We start from the raw sequence: 19297 nt of genomic DNA, 5'->3' as shown, positions 1-19297 counted from the left end.
TATTATTTTGCTAAAACATATGATTCATACAGTTCTAACATGGATAAATCTAATAAGATTAAAAAACAACAAATTCTGAAATGCTCTAGGCAACTCCCTCTTTCCAACCCACATGATACTTCCGAAGTGAGTCTAGAGGTGGCAATCGGGTCGAGTCGAGCATAAACGGGTCGGGTCAGATTCAGGTCGAGTCAAAAAATTATAAACCTGAATTTGACCTGTTTATTAAACAGGTCAGAAATTACAACCCGAACCCGACCTGTTTATTAAATAGGTTACCCGACCCGACCCATTTAACATGTTTAATAAACAGATCAGTTTAAATAGTTCCTTCTTGAGTCTTGACCCGTTTAAACAATGAACACCCGATCCAGACCGCTCTCCGTTCTCCTCTCACCCATCCGACCGTCTCCTCCAAGACCCCCTCCCCGTTCTCCCCTTACCCGTCCGGTCGTCTCCTCCAAGACCCCCTCCTCGTTCTCCTCTCACCCATTCGACCGTCTCCTCCAAGACCCCCTCCATGTTCTCCCACTTTTCCGCCTCCCCCTTCGTCCGCCGGCGACGGCCGCCGCTCACCTCCCGGAAGCCCCGCCTCGGAAGTCGGAAGGTCCCACGACCCCAACCGCGGCAAGCCCTGGGCCGTCGACCCCCACGTCTCCCTCTGTGGCCATCACTCCCTCCTTCGGTCCTCTGACGACCCGTCCCCGGATCTCGATGAAATCCTCCGACCCTTGGCCCCCTCCTCCGACCCCGACGCCGGCGTCGTCGTCGTCGTCATCGAGTCCTTCCTCACCGACCTCCTCAGCATCATTGAAAGCCCGGCGTCCTCGGATCTTCTGCTTCTCCTCGGCATCATCGAGTCCCTCCTCACCGACCTCCTCGGCATCATTGAAGGCCCGGCGTCCTCGGATCTTCTGCTTCTCCTTAGCATCATCGAGTCCCTCCTCACCGACCTCCTCGGCTTGTTTGTTCGCCAAATCTAAAGGGATCGAGGTCAAATCCCACGACGGCCGGAGGGGCGACGGTTGGAGGGAGATCTTCGGCAGCTCGGTAGCTGGGGGAAGATAGGGAGAGATGAGGAGGGAAAGGGGGAAAGAGCCCGACTGGCGGCGACTCCAGGGGGTTTCTCTTTCTCACTTTCTCTTCTTTTAGTTTTAGTTAGGTTTTCATCTGTGAATCTCATCTCCACTCCCAGTCGTTGGATCTTGAAATTGTTAGCCTCCATCAATTTTATTTGGGATAAAATCAGGCCCAATGAGGCCCATATATTAAACAGGTTATACGGGTTAGACATATAAAACCTGTATCCGACCCAATTAATAAACAGTTTAAACGGGTCAACCTGTTTACGACCCGAACATGTTTAGGCCAAACCCAAACCTGTTTATGGCGGGTCGAATCATATTTTGCCACCCCTAGAAGTGATTGACCACATACCGAGCTCTTACAATCATCCTCAAACCCCCTTATCCCCTCCTACAAAATCCTAGCTATTTAATTTTAAAAACATACAAGCAACACAACTTTGCGGCATCCTAACTTTAAGTCCAGCTATGCCATTAATCCATTTATTAATATGTTAGTCAGTAGATTTTAGCTATTTAGCATTTCATGATGGTCGTTAAATCTAGGACCATACAATCTATACTATCCCTCGTTCAATCCCGACCCTAAAACCGTCAATCAAATTTAGAAATCCAGTTCGTTTTATGTAATTCTATTTTAAAAAGTGGATTTTCTCTCTTCCAAGATATCTGTTTATTTTCAAAATTCATAAAAGAATTATAAAAACATTAGACAGCTTTTGAAAGATTAAAACCTTTTTTTTAACAAAGAAACTCGCATCTTCATCCTTTTCGCATGTGCCTTCTTATACCCTCATCGCACTTTGGCTTTTACTCCCGAAACTTTAAACGGGAAAGAGAAACCTTCGGCTTCTGCTGCTGAAGTTTTAAACAGGAAAAAGAAACTTTTAAACAGGGTTCTTGCCCACTTCTCCATATCTCTCCTCTCCCATGGCGCCCTGAATTGTTCTCTCGCTTCCTCAATGCGAGCATCGCCCGGGCCTAGGATTAGGGTTTCGATCGAGGCCGGGAGATGGAGCAGATCGAGTCGGAGATCAGACGAGTCCTCCAGGACCACTACAAGTTCAGCTCCACCGTGCGGACCGAGGAGGACAAGATCGACGCCCTCGGTAAGGAGATCAAGGCTCTGGAGGACCGAATCCGGACCTCAGAGGCGGGGGATTTGGAGCGCCAGCGAATGCAGAACCTTCTTAGCTACCAGTCGACGCTAATCGAGAGGGCGTCATCGCGGACTGAGCTCCTTCGGGCGCTGCACGAGGACCTCCTACTCTTGTTCATCCGAAGAAAGCAGTTAAGGCAAACAGGTGGTCGTCCTTTCTGATTACTTGGTTCCTGTGATTTTGTTCATCTTGCGTTCAACTGAGTGTGTTAATTCTAGGGTTCGTTGATTTAGAGCTATATTTTTAGTCAATAGTGCGTCTTTCACTGAAAAGGAGATTCTTTATGGAATTTTTGTTTCCATTAGTTTCTTTGGTTGTTCTTGTTTCATTTTGATGGGCAAAATATGAGTTCATATTTCTGATGCATCCTTTTCTTTTATCATTAGGAAGGGAAGCTTACTTTCTGCTGTCTTCTTTTGTTTCCATTTTGAGGACGAGGAAAGGGTATAAAAAATTCACGAATTGAAGGTTTACTTTTATTGCAATTTGCTCGAAAAGTTGTCAGCTAATGAGAAGCTCAGAGCAAGGGATAGAGAGTGTCAGCGTAAAGATGAATGAGTTAGTCAAAGCAATGAAGTTGTTTTCTGCTTTTTGATGGGTTGCTACTTGGTTTCTTTAAGAATATGATTATGAGAACTGTTAGCGGCCATCAGGAAGTGTTTCAGGTCGATAAGCTGCTAGCTGGTAAGATGACATGCTGTGTGGGGCATGATTTGTGGCCATACTACCATATACAAGTGCATATTCTTAAAATTTAGCTTAAGAAGAGTCCTTTTTTAAAAAGGTGGAGCATATGAACTAAAATACATTCGCAAGGTTTTTATGGAGAAGGTGTACACGTGTTTGGAGACTTCAAGGTTTTTCCCCTTCAAGGTGCATCTCAATTATCCCAGAGTTGGAAATAAGAAATCATCCTTAAATTTGGAGCAATTGAACCCCAATTGTTAGTTTATTTTACTTGCAAGCAGATCTTTGTTAAGAAGAGTTCAGCTTTTGTTGTTTATTAGTATATAAATCCATATAGAACCTTTTAAATTCCAACATTATGTGGGGAATGGAGAAGACTTGACAAATCATCTTCATAATTCATTGGGAGTAGCTAGGATGGGTTTGATCTCACTTCCGACATGTGCCAGGTATGTAGTTAAGTGTGTTTTGCTATCTTTTGACGTGTTGTTTGGTTGCCAAAGGGTCAAGCCTGAAAGCTTGGTAAACTAAAGTGGGAAAATAAGCTTACGTCTTTGGGGTTTAGGTAGAGTGCAGAAATCGGAGCTTATTTGAAAACGTGTTAAAACTTATTGGAACTATCAACTTGATAATTAAAGGGACTTTTATGTGTGATTTGCTCTTGAAACAAGTAAAATTTCAAAGACTTGCTTGGGTTCACAAGTGGTGTAATGTTTTCACATTTCATTGTACAAGTTTTATAGCATCCATGGGAATTACGGCCATTTTAAGTGACTAAATTATTGGGATTAACTTGAGGTTGTATCGTATATAAAGCGTAGTTATAAAGTCTTTTTAACTTATCAGATATGTCCTATTGTCACAAATATCTCCATATGAAGTTATAGGGGACAAGGTAAGGGTCTAAGCATGCAAGTATGCATCCTATCATGATCTTAGAGTTGCTTGCGATGAAGAGGTTAAATGAGTGAGAAAGATACATGCTACTATAGATAAAATTTGTTTCATCAAGAGTAAAAAAAAAAAAATTAGTTTTAGTAAAAAGATAATGAGTTTAAGGATCAGTGGAGATATGACCACTAGAAATTGCAAAGGAAGTGGCGTAGCAATGAAACTAGATAAAGAACAATGCTACGAAGAATGGCAGGTTTAACTGGATGTTTTAAAATAAAAGTATAAAAACTTTGAATGATACATGATTTTTACACTGGCTAGGTGGAAAAGTTCTCAAATGAATGAAAGTGAGTGTTGGCATAACAATTTGCAAGGAGTGGCCTACAAAGTTGCACCTGCTTTCATGAACACACATTATGAGGTTGAGGAAGTGGGTCTTGGGTAAAAAATTGGTGCAGGCAATGATGATTCCAATGAACTAATTTGGCTTTATGTAGTGAAGGTTAAATTTTTGGCTAATTATTTCTCAATCGGTTAAAATTTGTTTTTGTGGATAATTATTATCTTGAAGGTAGTATTGCATGGATACAAGTGTGAGAGTTAGATCTTGATGCATATCTAATTTTTTGGTTCAACAACAAGAAAAATGAATAAAATGGATAAATAGAAAAAGTATATTGACTAAATTACAAGTAAATTAATTCTACTTAGAAAAACTATAAGCAAATTTTTTTTATTAATAGTTTAGAATAAAATTATATTAAAGATATTACTTGTCAGGTTTTTGCATCTTCTATATAACATCGAGAACCTTATTAGTGATTGATTTCTTTGGGTTTTTGCTTTTAATATGTACATATTGATGATTTGACTTGTTTGATGTGTTTGTTGAAAAGAGTGGAATGCTAATGAACTGATGTTACTTTGTAGATCTTAGAAAGTGGTCACAAGTATAAAGCATGATATGCAAGATGGTTTTATTGCTATGAAAAATTGCAATTAAAGGGTATTAGTGTTAAATGATGAAAAAAGGCACTGGTAAGATAGCTATTATGCTTATCTTCTGAATGCTTCACAAGGTTAGTGCTATATGTCTTACCAATACAACTGCTATTAAGATACATATTCCTCATCCAAACTGTAAATTTAGCTCAAGACTTAAGGTTGAGAAATATTTGACATTTTCTCTTTTGGATACTTCATGCTTAACTAAGCTCCAAAAACAGCAAGGATGGACTTCTAACACTTTTAAGTACCACGTCATGAGGCCAGCCCTTAATAGCCGGGACAAAGATTGATAATTATGGTTATTGAGCATGTGAGATAGACGTCTTTGTCACAATTACTTATTTCAAAATTTAAAGGGAGAAGAGGTAGACTTGGCTACAGTTGAGTGCATCTCCATTAAGATTCAGTCAGGTCTGGATTGGACGATGAGAGTCCACATCAATGATATGAGCTGTTGGATGTGATTTACTATCTTTAAATCTAAAATCATATGATTTAGAGACCTCTAGCCATGCTTCAATTGGTCAAAAACTTAAATAGCCTAATAACATTAAATTGTTTATTTTTTTGACACTTGATGAATAGTCTAGGGATCTCCAAATCATATGAGTTTTGGTATATAAGCAATGTAGAGGTAGTAGATCACACATCCGATAGCTCAGATAATTGATTTGAGACCTCCATTGTCCAATGTAGACCAGACCAGATTTGAATGGATATCCATTGAGTGTAGCCAAGTCCAGCTCAAGGGAGAAAATGAAAAAGATTATTAGATCTTACCTATGCTGCTGATTTGAGAACATTTCTTTTAGTTTCAGATTTTTTCTGCATTGACTATATTTACAGAAGACGACAGAAAGTATATCGCAAGCAATGATTATTTCAGCCTTCTTTATCTTAGTGTGCTCCAAGCACCCCAGTCCCCTCCCCACCGAAAAAAAAGAAAAAAAAGGAAAGAAAAACTTTAACATTTTAATGTGGTCGCTGATAATTCGTAGAATGTTTCTTCTGCTTTAAGATTAGGCGATTGGATTATCATATGTGCTTGCTTTTATGTTACTATTCTTTGTTTCCCTGACAAAAGTACCCTTGTTTTTTGTTATTCATATACACAGTTTTTCTTCACCAGTACATCATTTTCTTGTTTATAGGTGACTCAGGTGCTGACATAATTCCCAATGTATCCCTTAGCTCTGGATTATCAAGTGGTGACAATAATGAAGGATTACCAAATGACTGTTCAAGGCCCTCTTCCGTGGATATTATGAGAATGAATGATGACCAGGACAACATGGAGGAGGTAACTACTGAGCAAGCACAGGTACCTCAGGGTCTTAATATGCCAGAAATACGTACGAACAAAGACACAGGTTTGACAAAGGATGATAGCAGGGAATACAACGATCTTCGGTATAAGAGTAATATCCTAGACAACATTGCTATCAGCATCCTTGATACGAATACAAACATTGATAGCATTTTAAGCAAAGCAATGAAGAGCTCTGATTTTCCGTGTGAAGAAATTCAAGGTGATTGTATTTTCGTTTAGTTTTTGCCTGTATATATTAATAAGCTATCTTGTTTTCTTATGCTCTAGAGATGGTCCTTCCAGATGCAGGCTTGAAAAAGGTACCTAGAAAAGTTTGTCGTGTTGCTAACCGTAATACAGTCAAGAGATTGACAGTGGATTTTGATGAAGCTGGTAACCCGACAGGCCCAAATGCTGGGGCCTTTAAACGGTCAATTAATTCATATGTATGCCATTTTCTACCTGTCAGATTCAAGCAAATCAGTGATGTTCCAACTGATGACTATAAATCAGTTTTAAGTGTATTAATGGTAGGCATCTCCATCCTTTCCATGTACAGGTATTTACTCCAAGTTTTTTGATTTTTTTCTGTCATCATTCGTATTCTTAATTTTGGCAACAATCATTTTCAATATACAGGAGAGGTATAATTTTGATATAAATGGAAGCTATACCAGGAAAAAGATTTCTTCTTGTTATAGACAACACAAATACAAACTCTTGGTTCGGGTTAAGAAAGATCTTGAAAGAGGTATTGAGCCACTAAAACCATCATATGTAAAGCAGGAGGACTGGGATGCTTTTGTCGCAAAGACAAAAGATGAAGAGTTTGATGTGAGTCTCTGCATTCTCTCCACTCTCCATCCAACCTCCTCTCTCTCTCTCTCTCTCTCTCTCTCTCTCTCTCTCTCTTGTTAAACTCATCATACCCCACCAGTGCATCAGGAATTTTTTGGAATGACATATCATCTTCACTTAAAAGCACTATATATTTTTTTTCAGAGGATCAGCAAGAAGAACAAAGCCAGCAGGAGTTCTGTACATAAAAGAAAGCTGGTGAGTTCAAACCCAACTTTATTACCTGTGTTTGTTGTATTGGAAATGATTTCTGAGGGACGTTTATGGTATTAATGCACAAGGGGTCTGAGGAAGTGATGCACGGATATGTGTATACAAAGGTGCCAAAACCCAAGAGAGGTAGGCTACTATTTCTTCTAGTTTTAAATTGTCGGCAGGCCTTCTAACTGTCATGGCTTAAAAGTGATGCTTGCTGAATGACTGATGGGATATGGCTACTATATGCATATTTGTGCACATGTTGCCAATGATGGAGTGATCATATACATGTATCCTTTGCCATGCGTTCTTTCTTCTTCTATGTGTCTTAAAGTGTTATCTTACAGTCAGAAGTGGCAACAAAAGGCATGTGCTTGTAATAGCAAGTGCAGGCCAATATGCTTGAGTGCCTGCTTATATTTTGGCAGCTGCAATAAGATGCACTTTGATGTACATGTTGGTACGTGTGGCTGCAAAAAGTACCTGTTGTTCAATACTCTCAAAATGGAAGCTGTATTTAAATCCTAGATAGCTTGTTTCCTTGTGATGAAGATCCACCTTCGACTAGTGCTTTGCTTTCCATTAATAATATGAGCAAGTAGTGGATTTATGCTATTATCAATCCTTTCCACTTTTCCAGTGTTTACTTTTTCAGTAAATGGTTTTTTACTTTTCCAAGATGAATGAGAAAAAAATCTTTTAATGTTTCTGTATATAACACAGCCTTTTGTGTCATGATGCATTTGCATATGTTTCTACTTTTAGGGGTAAAGATTTCATTATGCCATCTAGTGGTTGGTATCATTTAATCTTATTTAATTCTATACTTATTTCAGCTTTCAGTTGTATTATCTTGTGATTTTAACCTTGTGAGTTGTTTATTGTTATGTGTTGTCGCTATTAGGACGTAATCCACAAATCTTATCCTATTCATTTGGCATGTCGATTGAATTTATCTGCACTCATTTCAATCTTGACTCATGTTCGCTTCCCTTGCTTGCTTTCTTAGATCCTTCTTATTATTTTTATTTGGTCTTTTCCTTCCAACCTTCTATGCTTTTAAGACCCTTTAATCAAAATCTGAATGACCTTCCTTATTAGAATCTTCTATGACCTCGATTGACAAATCCATATCAAATATTTAAATAAGTGTGAAATAAGTGTGCATGTAAATAGACATATGTCATTCGTCTTTCAATTTTCAATCTGCACTAACTTTATTATTTTTTATTTTTTCACATGCTTTTTTTTTTTTAAATGTGTAGGTCGAAAGAAGAAGGTTCCAGCTGTTGCGGATAGTAGTGACAATGTAAGGTTCCTTTTGTTTTATTCTCGTTTATTTTTATTTTTGGTTGCATCGTCTTTGCTTGCCTCCTTGGAGTTCTCAGACTATTGAAATATAGTCTTCTGGTCTCGAACCATAGGTTTATTTGTCTTGGATACTATTTGCTCTTTTGCCGATATCAGGTAAAGTATGTGAACAGCATGAAGCTTCATGTTCGCCAAGTGGTTCTTCATGGAGAGGTTAAATCCATTCTGCCTGCCTTTGTCAATGATATGCCTGCATAACTATTCCTTGCACATGGCAGTCATTTGAAGATGAATCATTTATAGTGAACTTCCTTGTTGAAAAAGAAAAAGAAATTTCATGCACATTATGCAACAAAGTGGTGCGGTCACTTGCTAGATTCATACACACACTGTTGTTTGCTGCTCAACCAAATTTAAAATTAATTTTAAAGTGTAAATACAAGCAGGAATAGAAATTTATTTGAACAAGTGGCACCATGGCATGCTCATTGAGTGGTTTTGCTTCTTGAGGTTGCAGGGTTGAAATTGGATTCAAACACTAAGATTTCTTAAACATCTTTTGGTTTCTTTATCATAAGGTTTTAATACCTTGACACGATGCAAGAGAGGAAACACTTTTGCACTCTCAAATGGATCCTTTAATCAATGTGATCAGATAAGTTAAAATGGTATATTCATAGGTTCCGAGGTTCCTCTACTTTTGAACTGGCGGTTAGCCATTGGGTCAATATTAAACTTTTAAATAAATGAAAAAAGTAAAAGCTTTTTGGGCTGTGAGTTGGTTTGGTTTACTTTCTTTACGGATGCTGTGATACAAAAGTTGGGATGACCTTAGGCATCTTACTCAATATGACTCTGAAGCAAAAGAGGGTATTCAAATATATTTTGGGCTTCAGAATTGGATGTCATTGGTAGATTGCGATGAACCTGTTACAGCAATCATCTCTCAGGATCCGCAAGTAGTAATACACTGGAAATAATGTGAGAAATGCTTCAGATTTCTGGATACTATCCATCATTATCTCAGAATCTAGAAGTCCACTTGCATGTTGGATTCCATACCATGTGCTTGGTTCAGTCTTCAGGTGGGTCTAGAAGATGGTTTCTGAGGCAGGATGTTTCAATTTGCATCATGAAGACTGAGACTTGTTTTCTAATAAAAAATCCTCAAATTTATTGTTTGTCTATACTAAGTTGATGGCCGACATACTATATCGTCTGCAAAGAGAGCAAGTTTCTGAAATAGGCATTTGGATAACAAGTAGACGAATAGTCCGGTTTTGCTTTAGTGGGGGATTTAGTTTACCTTTGTACCCACAACTTCCTATTTCTTCAGGGGAATATCATTTTCTTGTATAAAATGCTTATGAGAAAGTGGAACTTGCATTTTTTTTTTTTTTTTTATAGGACTAAAGCTTTTCTTTGTTCCCTTAAGCTTTAGTGGGGGATTTAGTTTACCTTTGTACCCACAACTTCTATTTCTCCAGGGGAATATCATTTTCTTGGATAAAATGCCTATGAGAAAGTGGAACTTGCGTTCAATTTTTTTTTTGGGATAGGACTAAAGCTTTTCTTTGTTCCCTTAAGCTTTGGCCAAGTTTAGTTACTAATGCCATGGACTCAAGTTTTTAGATCCTGAGCAGAGTCATATTGTCATTCAAGACCAATGTTTGTTTGAGAGGTTGACTTTGTTTTGAGAGGATCATTGAATTTCCTTTTAGCTCTGGTAATTTTTAGAGAAATTTAATAACATCTTTTAGTTACAATATCTTCAATACATTTAAAACTTTTATCTTGATTGTAATCATTGGAAAATTTTAATTGCTTTTAGAAATTTCTTCTAGAACTCTGTTATTTTCATGTTTTTATGGTTTGCGTATGCATGCTTAAGTTACGCCCTGATATTGCTTTCCTTTTCTTCTATGGACAAGTTGTTTACGTTTATCAAAATTTTAGAAATAATAACAAGATCTTAACATATATTTCTAGTATAAAATTCTCAAACCCTTATAAAAATGCTTTAACAATGCTTAAGTTGCCTCCTAATAACAACTATCTTACTTCAGCGGTGAAGATATTTCAACATCATTATGCACATCCAATGTTCGTTGGAATATTGGCACGAGTGGCAAGTGTCCAAATGACCCCAAGTGTTTGACACTATCTCCAAAAATTTTAATACGTGGACACTTCCTTGTAATACAATTATAAAAATAAAAATTATAAATATCTTAATTCTTAAAGTATGATGATGATTACTGAAAATTGACTAGTCAGTAACATTTTTAGTCAAGGTCCGTAATGTCGGTACCGAGTACCGTATTGGTTCGATACGGTATGGTACAGTATACTTTTGTGCCGAAATAACTTTCTTACTTATTTTTTCAATTTTCATCTCGGTATGCCTTGATACGGACTGGTATGCACTTTGGTACGAGGCAGTACGGGGCTTGTACCAACTTGAAGGCATGTTTCGTACCAGTTTTCTTCTTGTACGGTACGGTATGCCATGCTCTGTACTGGGCGGTATAGGGCAGTACTCGCTTTTAGTTATAGAAAGCTTAAATTAATGCCAAAGCAACATTAAAGAAAAATGGAAAAATAGGCTTGACAATGCCAAAGCTAAAAGAGCCCGAACACTGGACTGATACTGTCTAATGGTATTGTAGACTTGTGGTTGAGAATTCAAGTGTCATTAATTGCAATTAGAGTGTCTTTTTTGACAGGAAACGCCATCCGTCCATCTCACGAAAAAAGGTAAAAAGGGTGCCAAGTGGGACAATATAATGAGTCCTTGTTTTATTTTTTTTAATATACTATGGTTTTTTGGAGTAAGGCTGAAAAAATAGGCTTGACACTGTGCTAAAAGAGTTCGAACTTGATGCTGCTGATAATTTAGAGGGGTGGCTTTCATAAAATTCATCAGTGTTTAAAGGATATTACAGCATTGCATAGAATTACGCAACTTACAAACACAGACAAATCTGATGACTGATAAGTATTTTTCTCTCAAAAAATCATTTCTATCAGCAAAAGCAATTGATGCAGTAACTTTAGGCTTGTTTCTTTTATTGCAGAAAGCAGCAGATTTCCAGTTTTTACATTTTTCTTTTGTTCTGAAAGTTGCCCGCGGTCTAGATCACCTATTTATTGTTCATATGAATCTTTTTTCTTAGTAGGCACATGAATCAGTATATCTGTGAGGGGCTACTTGGCTGAATTATATTTGTTGTCTGGTGCCAGGGATTCAACTCAGGCTCAATCCATGTTGGTTAGCATTCAGATTTCAGCAGATCTCGTGCTCTCGTTATTCCTGTTTCTTAGGCTCTCTCCCGACATTGCAATGAAGCTCGTGGCATTATTTTACACATGCACCCGGCTCAATAGGGAAAATTGTTTTTATCTTTCAAATTTGCTCATTATTTGAAGGGCATGGCCTTGTTTACCTTCACTGTTATTGGTTGTGAAATGGGGAGAAAGTGTAGATAAGTAATCCACTGTTGGCAATTGTAAGGTGAACATCCAAAAGATTGTCTGGTCTCAACCATGCATCGTTCCTTCTGGCTTTTCTATGCGGTAGCCTATAAAGAGGCCCACTGCCGAAAACGAGTGGCAGGCGTCTCTGGGAATGCCATAAATAGTGGTTGCAATTACCATTTGTACAATTACAAACTTGTTTGGAACGTTAGATCGTCGTGCTGGTGATTTAGGCGTATCCTTGTGACATAATAAACAAATAAAGCAGTTTAGATATGTTGATCTCCGATTTCTGTTGGGTTGTAGCAGTTATTAATCAAGATCACTGCTTTTTTTTTGTGTATGTGATACTCTATATTAATTTTAAAAATATAGAGATTAAAATAATATTAAAATAAAATTTTCATAATATCTTTTGCGGATTAGGACAGGTTTATTAAGATTGGGCTTTAATTATGGTGTTAATTATGGTGTTTATGATAGATTTGAATGTATTTAAATTCTTAGTATGAGAATTAGTATGAGAAGTTAGAGTTTGAACGGAGAGGACAAAATATGTGAGGATCCTTCCGTGCACGTGTTTAATCTTATATTGGATATTTGTTGGGTAGATAATAATATTTTTTGGGTATTTTTTTTTTATTTTTGGATGAAGTTGTAGGTTTAAGTGATAGCAAAGTCTGCAAAGATCACCCACCACACCACGGCAACCTAATAAGGAACAATATTTCTGCTGTTGTGTTTAAAAAGGTATACATTGGTAGTAAGAGTCTATCGGTGCATTGTATGGATGGTGCACAAGACAATCTCTCATTGGGTCGTTGGATCATCTAACAATCAGCCATTGTTAGATCATAAATTAGCCGTCCGATATCCTACCCGACTGTCTGATTTTGGTTTTTTTTTTTTTTTTTTTTTTTTTTTTTTTTTGCTAAACCGGGCGATCTATACAACACGTGTACGGATACACCCAATAAAATCGGAAAACAAGACGTCCCGGAGCTCCCGAGGCAGCTCCCCGTCCCCAGCCCATAAGGTGCTACCGGCATGATTGGCCACATACGTGGCCACCCAATCCGCAGCCCCATTGGCTTCTCGAAACACATGCTTCGCCTGGACCACCCCTCCGTCCCTCATCATCAACCCGATATCGCGGACTAAGGGATGGTCGGTAGCACCGGCTCTCAGACCCCCCTGGATCCAACTAATGACCGTAGCCGAGTCACCCTCCAAGATGACAGATCTAGCTGAGAGCACATGCTGAGCGTGTCGAAGGCCCGCCCAGGCAGCTCTCAGCTCCGCTCCGGGGACCGTACAGTCAAATACCTGACAGCCTCCTGCCGCCACAACCCTGGAGGTAGGGTCCCGAATAACAAAACCCGCTCCACCTATCGTGCCACCATCCAGCACGGACCCATCAAAATTGACTTTGAGGAAGCTAGGGGGTGGGGGCTCCCAGGTGAAAAACACCGTATGAGAAGCTGCCGAGGCAGAAGGGGAACCCCAGATATCCCGAGCTATCAAAAGTCCGTCTAAGGAGAAGAGACCACTAAACTCTGCCGCCTGCGCCCGGGCGCTCTCCGCCACGAGCCTTGGCGACTTGCTCTGCTCACCAAAGGTTCGAGCATTCCTAGCCAGCCATATCTGGTATGCTGTGCAGGTCGCTCTAACCGCCTCTTGGCGAGTCAATGGGTTATCCGACCACCAGCGGATAGTTCGTAAGAACTGGTCCCCCTGGGTCCAACCATCCCATGGCAGCCCCGCCGTACACTACGCCGCCCTCGCCCATCTGCACTGAAACAGTACATGGTCCACCGACTCCTCAGCTCCGCATGCCACGCACTCTGATTTTGGTTTTCAGAAGTAGTTTTATTACATGTATAAATGGATGAACCCATACCATTTGATATTTCAGTAGTCTGATGAACCACTAGGTAGACCGCTTTTGGGGCTTCGGCCCCAACGGTCAGATTCGTTGAAATCACAAATCTGACCGTTGGGCGCCATCAAACGAAAGCCAACCCAAGGGTAAAAAATTTGACCGTTGGAGGCCAGGCGTTTCTTCAACGCCCTCAAATATCTCTCCTCCTCTCTCCGCCCAATCCAAACCCCCACGTCAAACGCAAGATCTCTGCATTCACTCTCTCTTCTCCTTTCCATTTCCGCCTCTCTAATCTCCTGCGCGCCTCCCTCTTTCTCTCTGTATCCCATTACAACCAAACTTCCTTTCCCAAACTCAGATCTTCCCTGTTTCTCTCACTTTCCCAAAATCCCATATCAATTCTTTCTTGGTTCTTTCCTCCACCTTCCAAGTCTTACAATGGCAGAACAAAGAGACAACCATGTCGTCGAAATCCCAGTCGATACCGAGCCCCAGAAGCAAAGCCCCTTTGCTGATGCCACCCTTGGCGCGATCCAACACCATCCCCTGACCGAAATCTCCAAGAGCCCCGGCCACCTTCTCCTTCTCAAGCTCTGGCAGAGGGAGGAAGACCTCCATGGGCACCGCATTGGAGCAATCGAGGCCCGGCTGGAAGGCATCAAGCGCGGGGCATTCCAGCTCTGCTGCCTCTACTTCGCCTTCCATGGAATCTCCCTCACCCTCCTTTTCACCTCCTCTGTTAACCAGTCGGAGGAGCGCAGGGCGTGCAAGAACTGGTGGGTCCCTTCCTGCTTGTCCCTTCTCACCTCGCTTGTTTTGGTTTGTGCGGTGCAGATAAAGATCTGCGGATATTGGAAGGTCTCGAGGCATTTGCAGAGGGAGAGGGCCGACGGACGGGCCCTCACGAGGTGCATTCAGGAGTTGAGGATGAAAGGCGCCAGTTTTGATCTGTCGAAGGAGCCGCAGACCTCGAAAAGGATGAAGAGCTCAAGCGTAGAGATCAAATGGAGGCCTCTCCGGTGGTGCTCTCAGAATCTCGTGACCATATGTCTTCTCTGCTTCACGGGGATGATCTTTCCAGCTTGCAAGTTCATACTCTGCGGCTAGGATGGTTTCTTGACATCAAAATGAGGATTCTTTTATTTATTTATCTATTTTTTTAAAGAGCTATCTGGGGCTTTATTTATTTATTTATTATTTCGGGGCAGCACTCAGTGCCCCGATGATTACATCGCAAGATACCTTAGAGTTGATCTTTTTTCCCGGCTTTTGGACAGAATCAAGTCAGTATATGTCATTTTTTTATTGATACAATAGTTTTGCCTTTGAACCTCACTCACTTCCTTAATTTTTTTCTTCTACCAACAGTTGGATCTGTATTAGGATTTTCTTTGTCCGAGGATTTATAGCAATTGGAGCCTGATAGGTTCATGATTTTATTTTCACTAAGAAGCTTTGTGATGTGCTTCTCGATCAAGAGGAATTGAGAAAGCTCTTCTGTATAAATATCTAATCTTTTCCATCGCTTTACTAATTTCAAGATTCTTTCTTTTATTTTTTTGGCTGACATCCGGTTGGACAATACGAGTAATCCTTTGATTGGACTGTACTTGATTTTTCAGACAAAATTCTGCTATCAACTTCATCTTTAAGTGGTTTACATGTCTAAAAAATTTGAACCTCAGATAGTTCTATCCTTTATGATCTTGAGGGCATGATTCAAGGTCCAGCAACTTATTAGGCCGAGGAATAGTGGGAAATTATATGCAGTATTTGGGCTATTCCATTCCTTCGTGAAAATTGTGAGGCCCAGCCTCATTGGGCGGCTTGTTGGGTCAACCCAGTTTTCGAACGCGGCCTGAAGGCTCGTCCAAAGCAAAACCAAGGCAGAGCGCTGGTTGAGCACAGTAGAGGAGGATGAGTTCTCCTCCTCCTCAAATTTTGCCGGAGACTAGGAAACCCTAGTCTTCACAAGAATATCAGCTCTTCCCCATCCTCCCCCATTGGAAAGCTAGCCCCAATCAAAGCATGTCACCGATTTTTTTTGAATTCTTCCTTGATCGCTAATCGCAATTGTGCCGCCACCGCCGCTATTTGCTAAGAATCCAAAATCTTTGGATAACCCTTCTCTCCCTCTTCCATGACCTTTAGAGGTTTGTTTCCGGTTGGTGGTCGTCGGAATTGGTCGAGAAGACCTTTAGAGGTTTGTTTCCGGTTGGTGGTCGTTGGAATTGGTCGAGAAGAAGGATGCTCTATTTTTTCTATTTTTTGTGGATTTTTCTGATTTTGTTCGTTCTTTGCGGCCAGTAATACTGTCGGATCTTGTTGCCGTCAGCCGCCATTCATAGTGGCGGCCGTGGGTCCCTGACCCAGGCACCATATGCAACCACCTTGTTCCCTTTTTCTTCCTTAGAGAGAGAAGCTTGTTCCCTCTCTCTTTTCTCCCTCTTTTAAATGCTCTCTTTTGTCTTTCTCTCTCTACTGGACTTTTCTCTCTCTAAGATAGTTGGATTCAGTAGGGATTCTTCACAGTGATTTTGAATTGAACCTGGTGAAGGGTCCTGATCTAGGATCGTCGGGCGACGTGCCAGCCCCACCGTGGATTTTGCCAGACTCTATTAAATTTGATCACTCCGATTTTGTTGAACCATGTGTGCTTTAGTTTGAGCATGATTCGATGAATTTCACCTTGATCGGACCGACCGAGATGTTGGGCACTTCTGCTTGGCTGAGCCTATGAGGATACTAGAATTTAAGTTTTTTTATATATTATGATAATTTTTTAAAAAAATATAATTTTTAGATATTAGGCTCTAAGAAGAATTTTTAGAATTAATTGAATCTGTTAGTTGGATTGCGTTCGCAAGATAAATAATGTATTACTTTTTCTAAATTTAACAACAATTATTAAATTATTATATTCATGACTTTTGAGGTATTATTCATGATGCATGATTTAATAGATAGTATATTATTATATTATTCTAGAATATTGTGATGATATATGATTTTATTATGAATTTGATTGATTGATTTTGACATTTCATGAATTTAGAATTGATTTAACAACAATCATTAAAGCCTAGAACTAATTGAATTTTGACATGGCTATGTTGAGGACCTCGCCAATGAGGGCTAATACGTTGGCACATGATTTGTTCTGAAGGTCGTGTCCAAGATGACTAGTGACATATTGCTAGCAGATCAGCGGTCCTGAAGGACTTTGCTGCAAGATGATGATCGGTGTTATGACCCTACCACAGGAAACATGTGATCATAGATCTGGATTGTCAAGATGAATTTAGTATTTGAAAGAATTTGAATTTATGAACGAAATTTAATATTTTAAGAAAGATTTGATTCGTATATATGCTTATTTTCTACAAAATATTATCTATCTAATTGCCTGATTTATTTAGCTAAGTATTATTGTTTACTGGGCTGTTTAGCTCATTATATGATTTCTTGTTTTTTTTTTAAAATTCAGAGAACTAGCCAACCAGAGTTTTTAATATAGGAGAGCGACTAGAAGAACTTAGGCCCAACTTATCTTAGATTAGAGTTTATTAAATTGATGCTAGTTAATGAAATAAAGTTTGCATATTATTAGTTAAATTGTTCTACTACATATATGATATCATTTTGATATGCCTTTTATACTTATGGGGAGAGTTCTCTATGAGTATACGGCGGTTGTTGCGACCCCCAGCTCGCGATCTCAAGTCTGGGCATGACAATTATTATGGTATCAAAGCATAAGTGGATAAATTCTAAGACAATAAAATTTGACATAGGATGAGTATAGGTGGGTAGACACTAGGGATATTAGAACGTATATCTATGTCGATTGTATTATAAGCTACTTTAAAGATTTTCTGAGCATTTGTTATTATGTATGAAAATGTTGCCAAAAAAAATTAATAAAATTACGAGGCTTGATACATGATGGAAGGTTGGACAATCTATGAATCAAGTTATAATTAGTTAGATTTGGATCTAAATTAAGTGCAGGGGGATTGACCATGGAATATTATCATGCATTATGATTATTTGTTATTTAAATGAACTTGAAAACTCAAAAATTGATATGGAGGTATACTGTGATATTGCTTAATTTTGAAGATATTTTTTAGGCAAATTATGATTCATTTATGTGAAGTTGTTTAAGATTTGGGCTATAAAAGATTTTTGATTCTCTTTTGCGATTAAGATGGTTTTGACATTTTCTGTTCGGAAGCACTCAAGTATCCTTAGTAGTACTTCTTTTCTATCTATCGCCCTTTTCTCCGCATGACTAAAAGTGATCAATAAAAATACTTATAAGGTCTACTCACGTCAAGGTCTTCCGACATCTAAACGTTGGAAGTGCCATTATCTCTTAATGTTTTCGCCGCAATTCAATCGTATTCTATCTATCAATTTGACTACAAAAAACAATCCGCGAATTCTTTTTTGAACGCTCGAAGGCGATGGTTCCGTCTTCCAGTTGCTATTGCCCCGCATCCAGTCCTATCTGTCTCAGTACTCCGGTTGTGTGAATAATATGTGGATTAAGCATGAAACTATCATGTAGAAGAAAAATATACTGTGTGATTCCGTTGGAATATTTTTTGAGGTTTGAATCATATGTGGATTAAGCATGAAACTAGCATGTAGAAGAAAAATATACTGGGTGATTCCGCAAAAAAATTATTTTCTTATTGAAGAATTATTTTTTTTTTGAGATCCTAAAGTATTCAACTTAGTGGAATTATTAATAATTTTTATTACTACCTTTGGATCCAAATAAAAGATTTTATTTATGTCTATCGGAGACTATGTGGTGTGTAATAAACTTCAATTCAAAGTTTGGACTAATAGGTTGATCTAGAGATCTTTTGCTTATATTGTTGAGGTTGCTAATGAAATCTAGTTTTGCGTAAAGAATTTGATTTTTTAAGGCTTGCATGATTATTATAGAAGATTTTTGATTAATTCTAAAGATCTCGATGCAGAAACTCTAGAAGAGATAATTGAGTCGATTTTACTCATATCTATTGATTTAAGGTCTTCTAACTTGGTGGAGCATTGAGAAAATCCTTCTAGTTGTTTTTACTTGTAGGAATTTGACTTGGAACCATCTAGTTGAGTTGACAAGAGAATTAAGATTCGATTCATTTTGAATTACAATAGCTAGCCTATATGAGGGTTTGAATGTATCAATTAACTCGAGGGTTAATTTAGATGGATGTGCTCGAGATAAAATAGGGGAAGAGAATCAAATAAAGGTTCCTTTTTGGGCTTTATATGGAAATTAAAATTTTGGATCTCTTTAGTTCATAATACAAAGTAGTATTTTGATCAAAAATTATTAGTGAATCCAAAAGATTTTGGTGGTTCAAATCAGAGGGCGCAGCGAAAATGTAATGGTCCGAATTATTTTTCTAAA

General features: G+C 38.9%; 2 protein-coding genes across 3 annotated transcripts; both read left to right on the top strand.

Moving 5' to 3' along the window:
* Nucleotides 1–1678: 1678 nt before the first annotated feature.
* LOC103724312 (uncharacterized) lies at nt 1679–12263 on the top strand. 2 transcript variants are annotated; one of them, XM_017846932.4, is made up of 9 exons: nt 1881–2389; nt 5986–6363; nt 6447–6673; nt 6783–6977; nt 7146–7199; nt 7283–7340; nt 8465–8508; nt 8667–8723; nt 11754–12263. In XM_017846932.4, the coding sequence occupies exons 1-9, from the start codon at nt 2098–2100 to the stop codon at nt 11784–11786; spliced, it is 1338 nt and encodes a 445-aa protein (XP_017702421.4). In that variant the 5' UTR covers nt 1881–2097; the 3' UTR covers nt 11787–12263. The 2 variants fall into 2 exon arrangements, with proteins under 2 accessions (XP_026656275.3, XP_017702421.4); XM_026800474.3 differs by lacking the exon at nt 8667–8723 and having other exon boundaries at nt 1679–2389.
* Nucleotides 12264–13846: 1583 nt separating this feature from the next.
* LOC103724311 (uncharacterized) lies at nt 13847–15314 on the top strand. The gene has a single exon (XM_008815531.5). The coding sequence runs from the start codon at nt 14308–14310 to the stop codon at nt 14974–14976; it is 669 nt and encodes a 222-aa protein (XP_008813753.3). The 5' UTR covers nt 13847–14307; the 3' UTR covers nt 14977–15314.
* Nucleotides 15315–19297: the final 3983 nt, after the last annotated feature.

The sequence above is a fragment of the Phoenix dactylifera genome, chromosome 11 (genome assembly GCF_051530095.1).
Source record: "Phoenix dactylifera cultivar Ajwa chromosome 11, Ajwa_hap1_PhDact_Kaust_v1.1, whole genome shotgun sequence".
Taxonomy (NCBI): Eukaryota; Viridiplantae; Streptophyta; class Magnoliopsida; order Arecales; family Arecaceae; genus Phoenix; species Phoenix dactylifera.
The sequence above is the reverse complement of the archived record's forward strand: the minus strand, read 5'-3'. Positions and strand labels throughout refer to the sequence as shown.

Coding starts and splice junctions, on each gene's coding strand:
- LOC103724311 (XM_008815531.5), top strand. CDS start 14,308: ATGGCAGAACAAAGAGACAACCATGTCGTCGAAATCCCAGTCGATACC.
- LOC103724312 (XM_017846932.4), top strand. CDS start 2,098: ATGGAGCAGATCGAGTCGGAGATCAGACGAGTCCTCCAGGACCACTAC. Junction 6,674..6,782: donor CAGTTTTAAGTGTATTAATG/GTAGGCATCTCC, acceptor TTCAATATACAG/GAGAGGTATAATTTTGATAT. Junction 7,200..7,282: donor CTGTACATAAAAGAAAGCTG/GTGAGTTCAAAC, acceptor TTAATGCACAAG/GGGTCTGAGGAAGTGATGCA.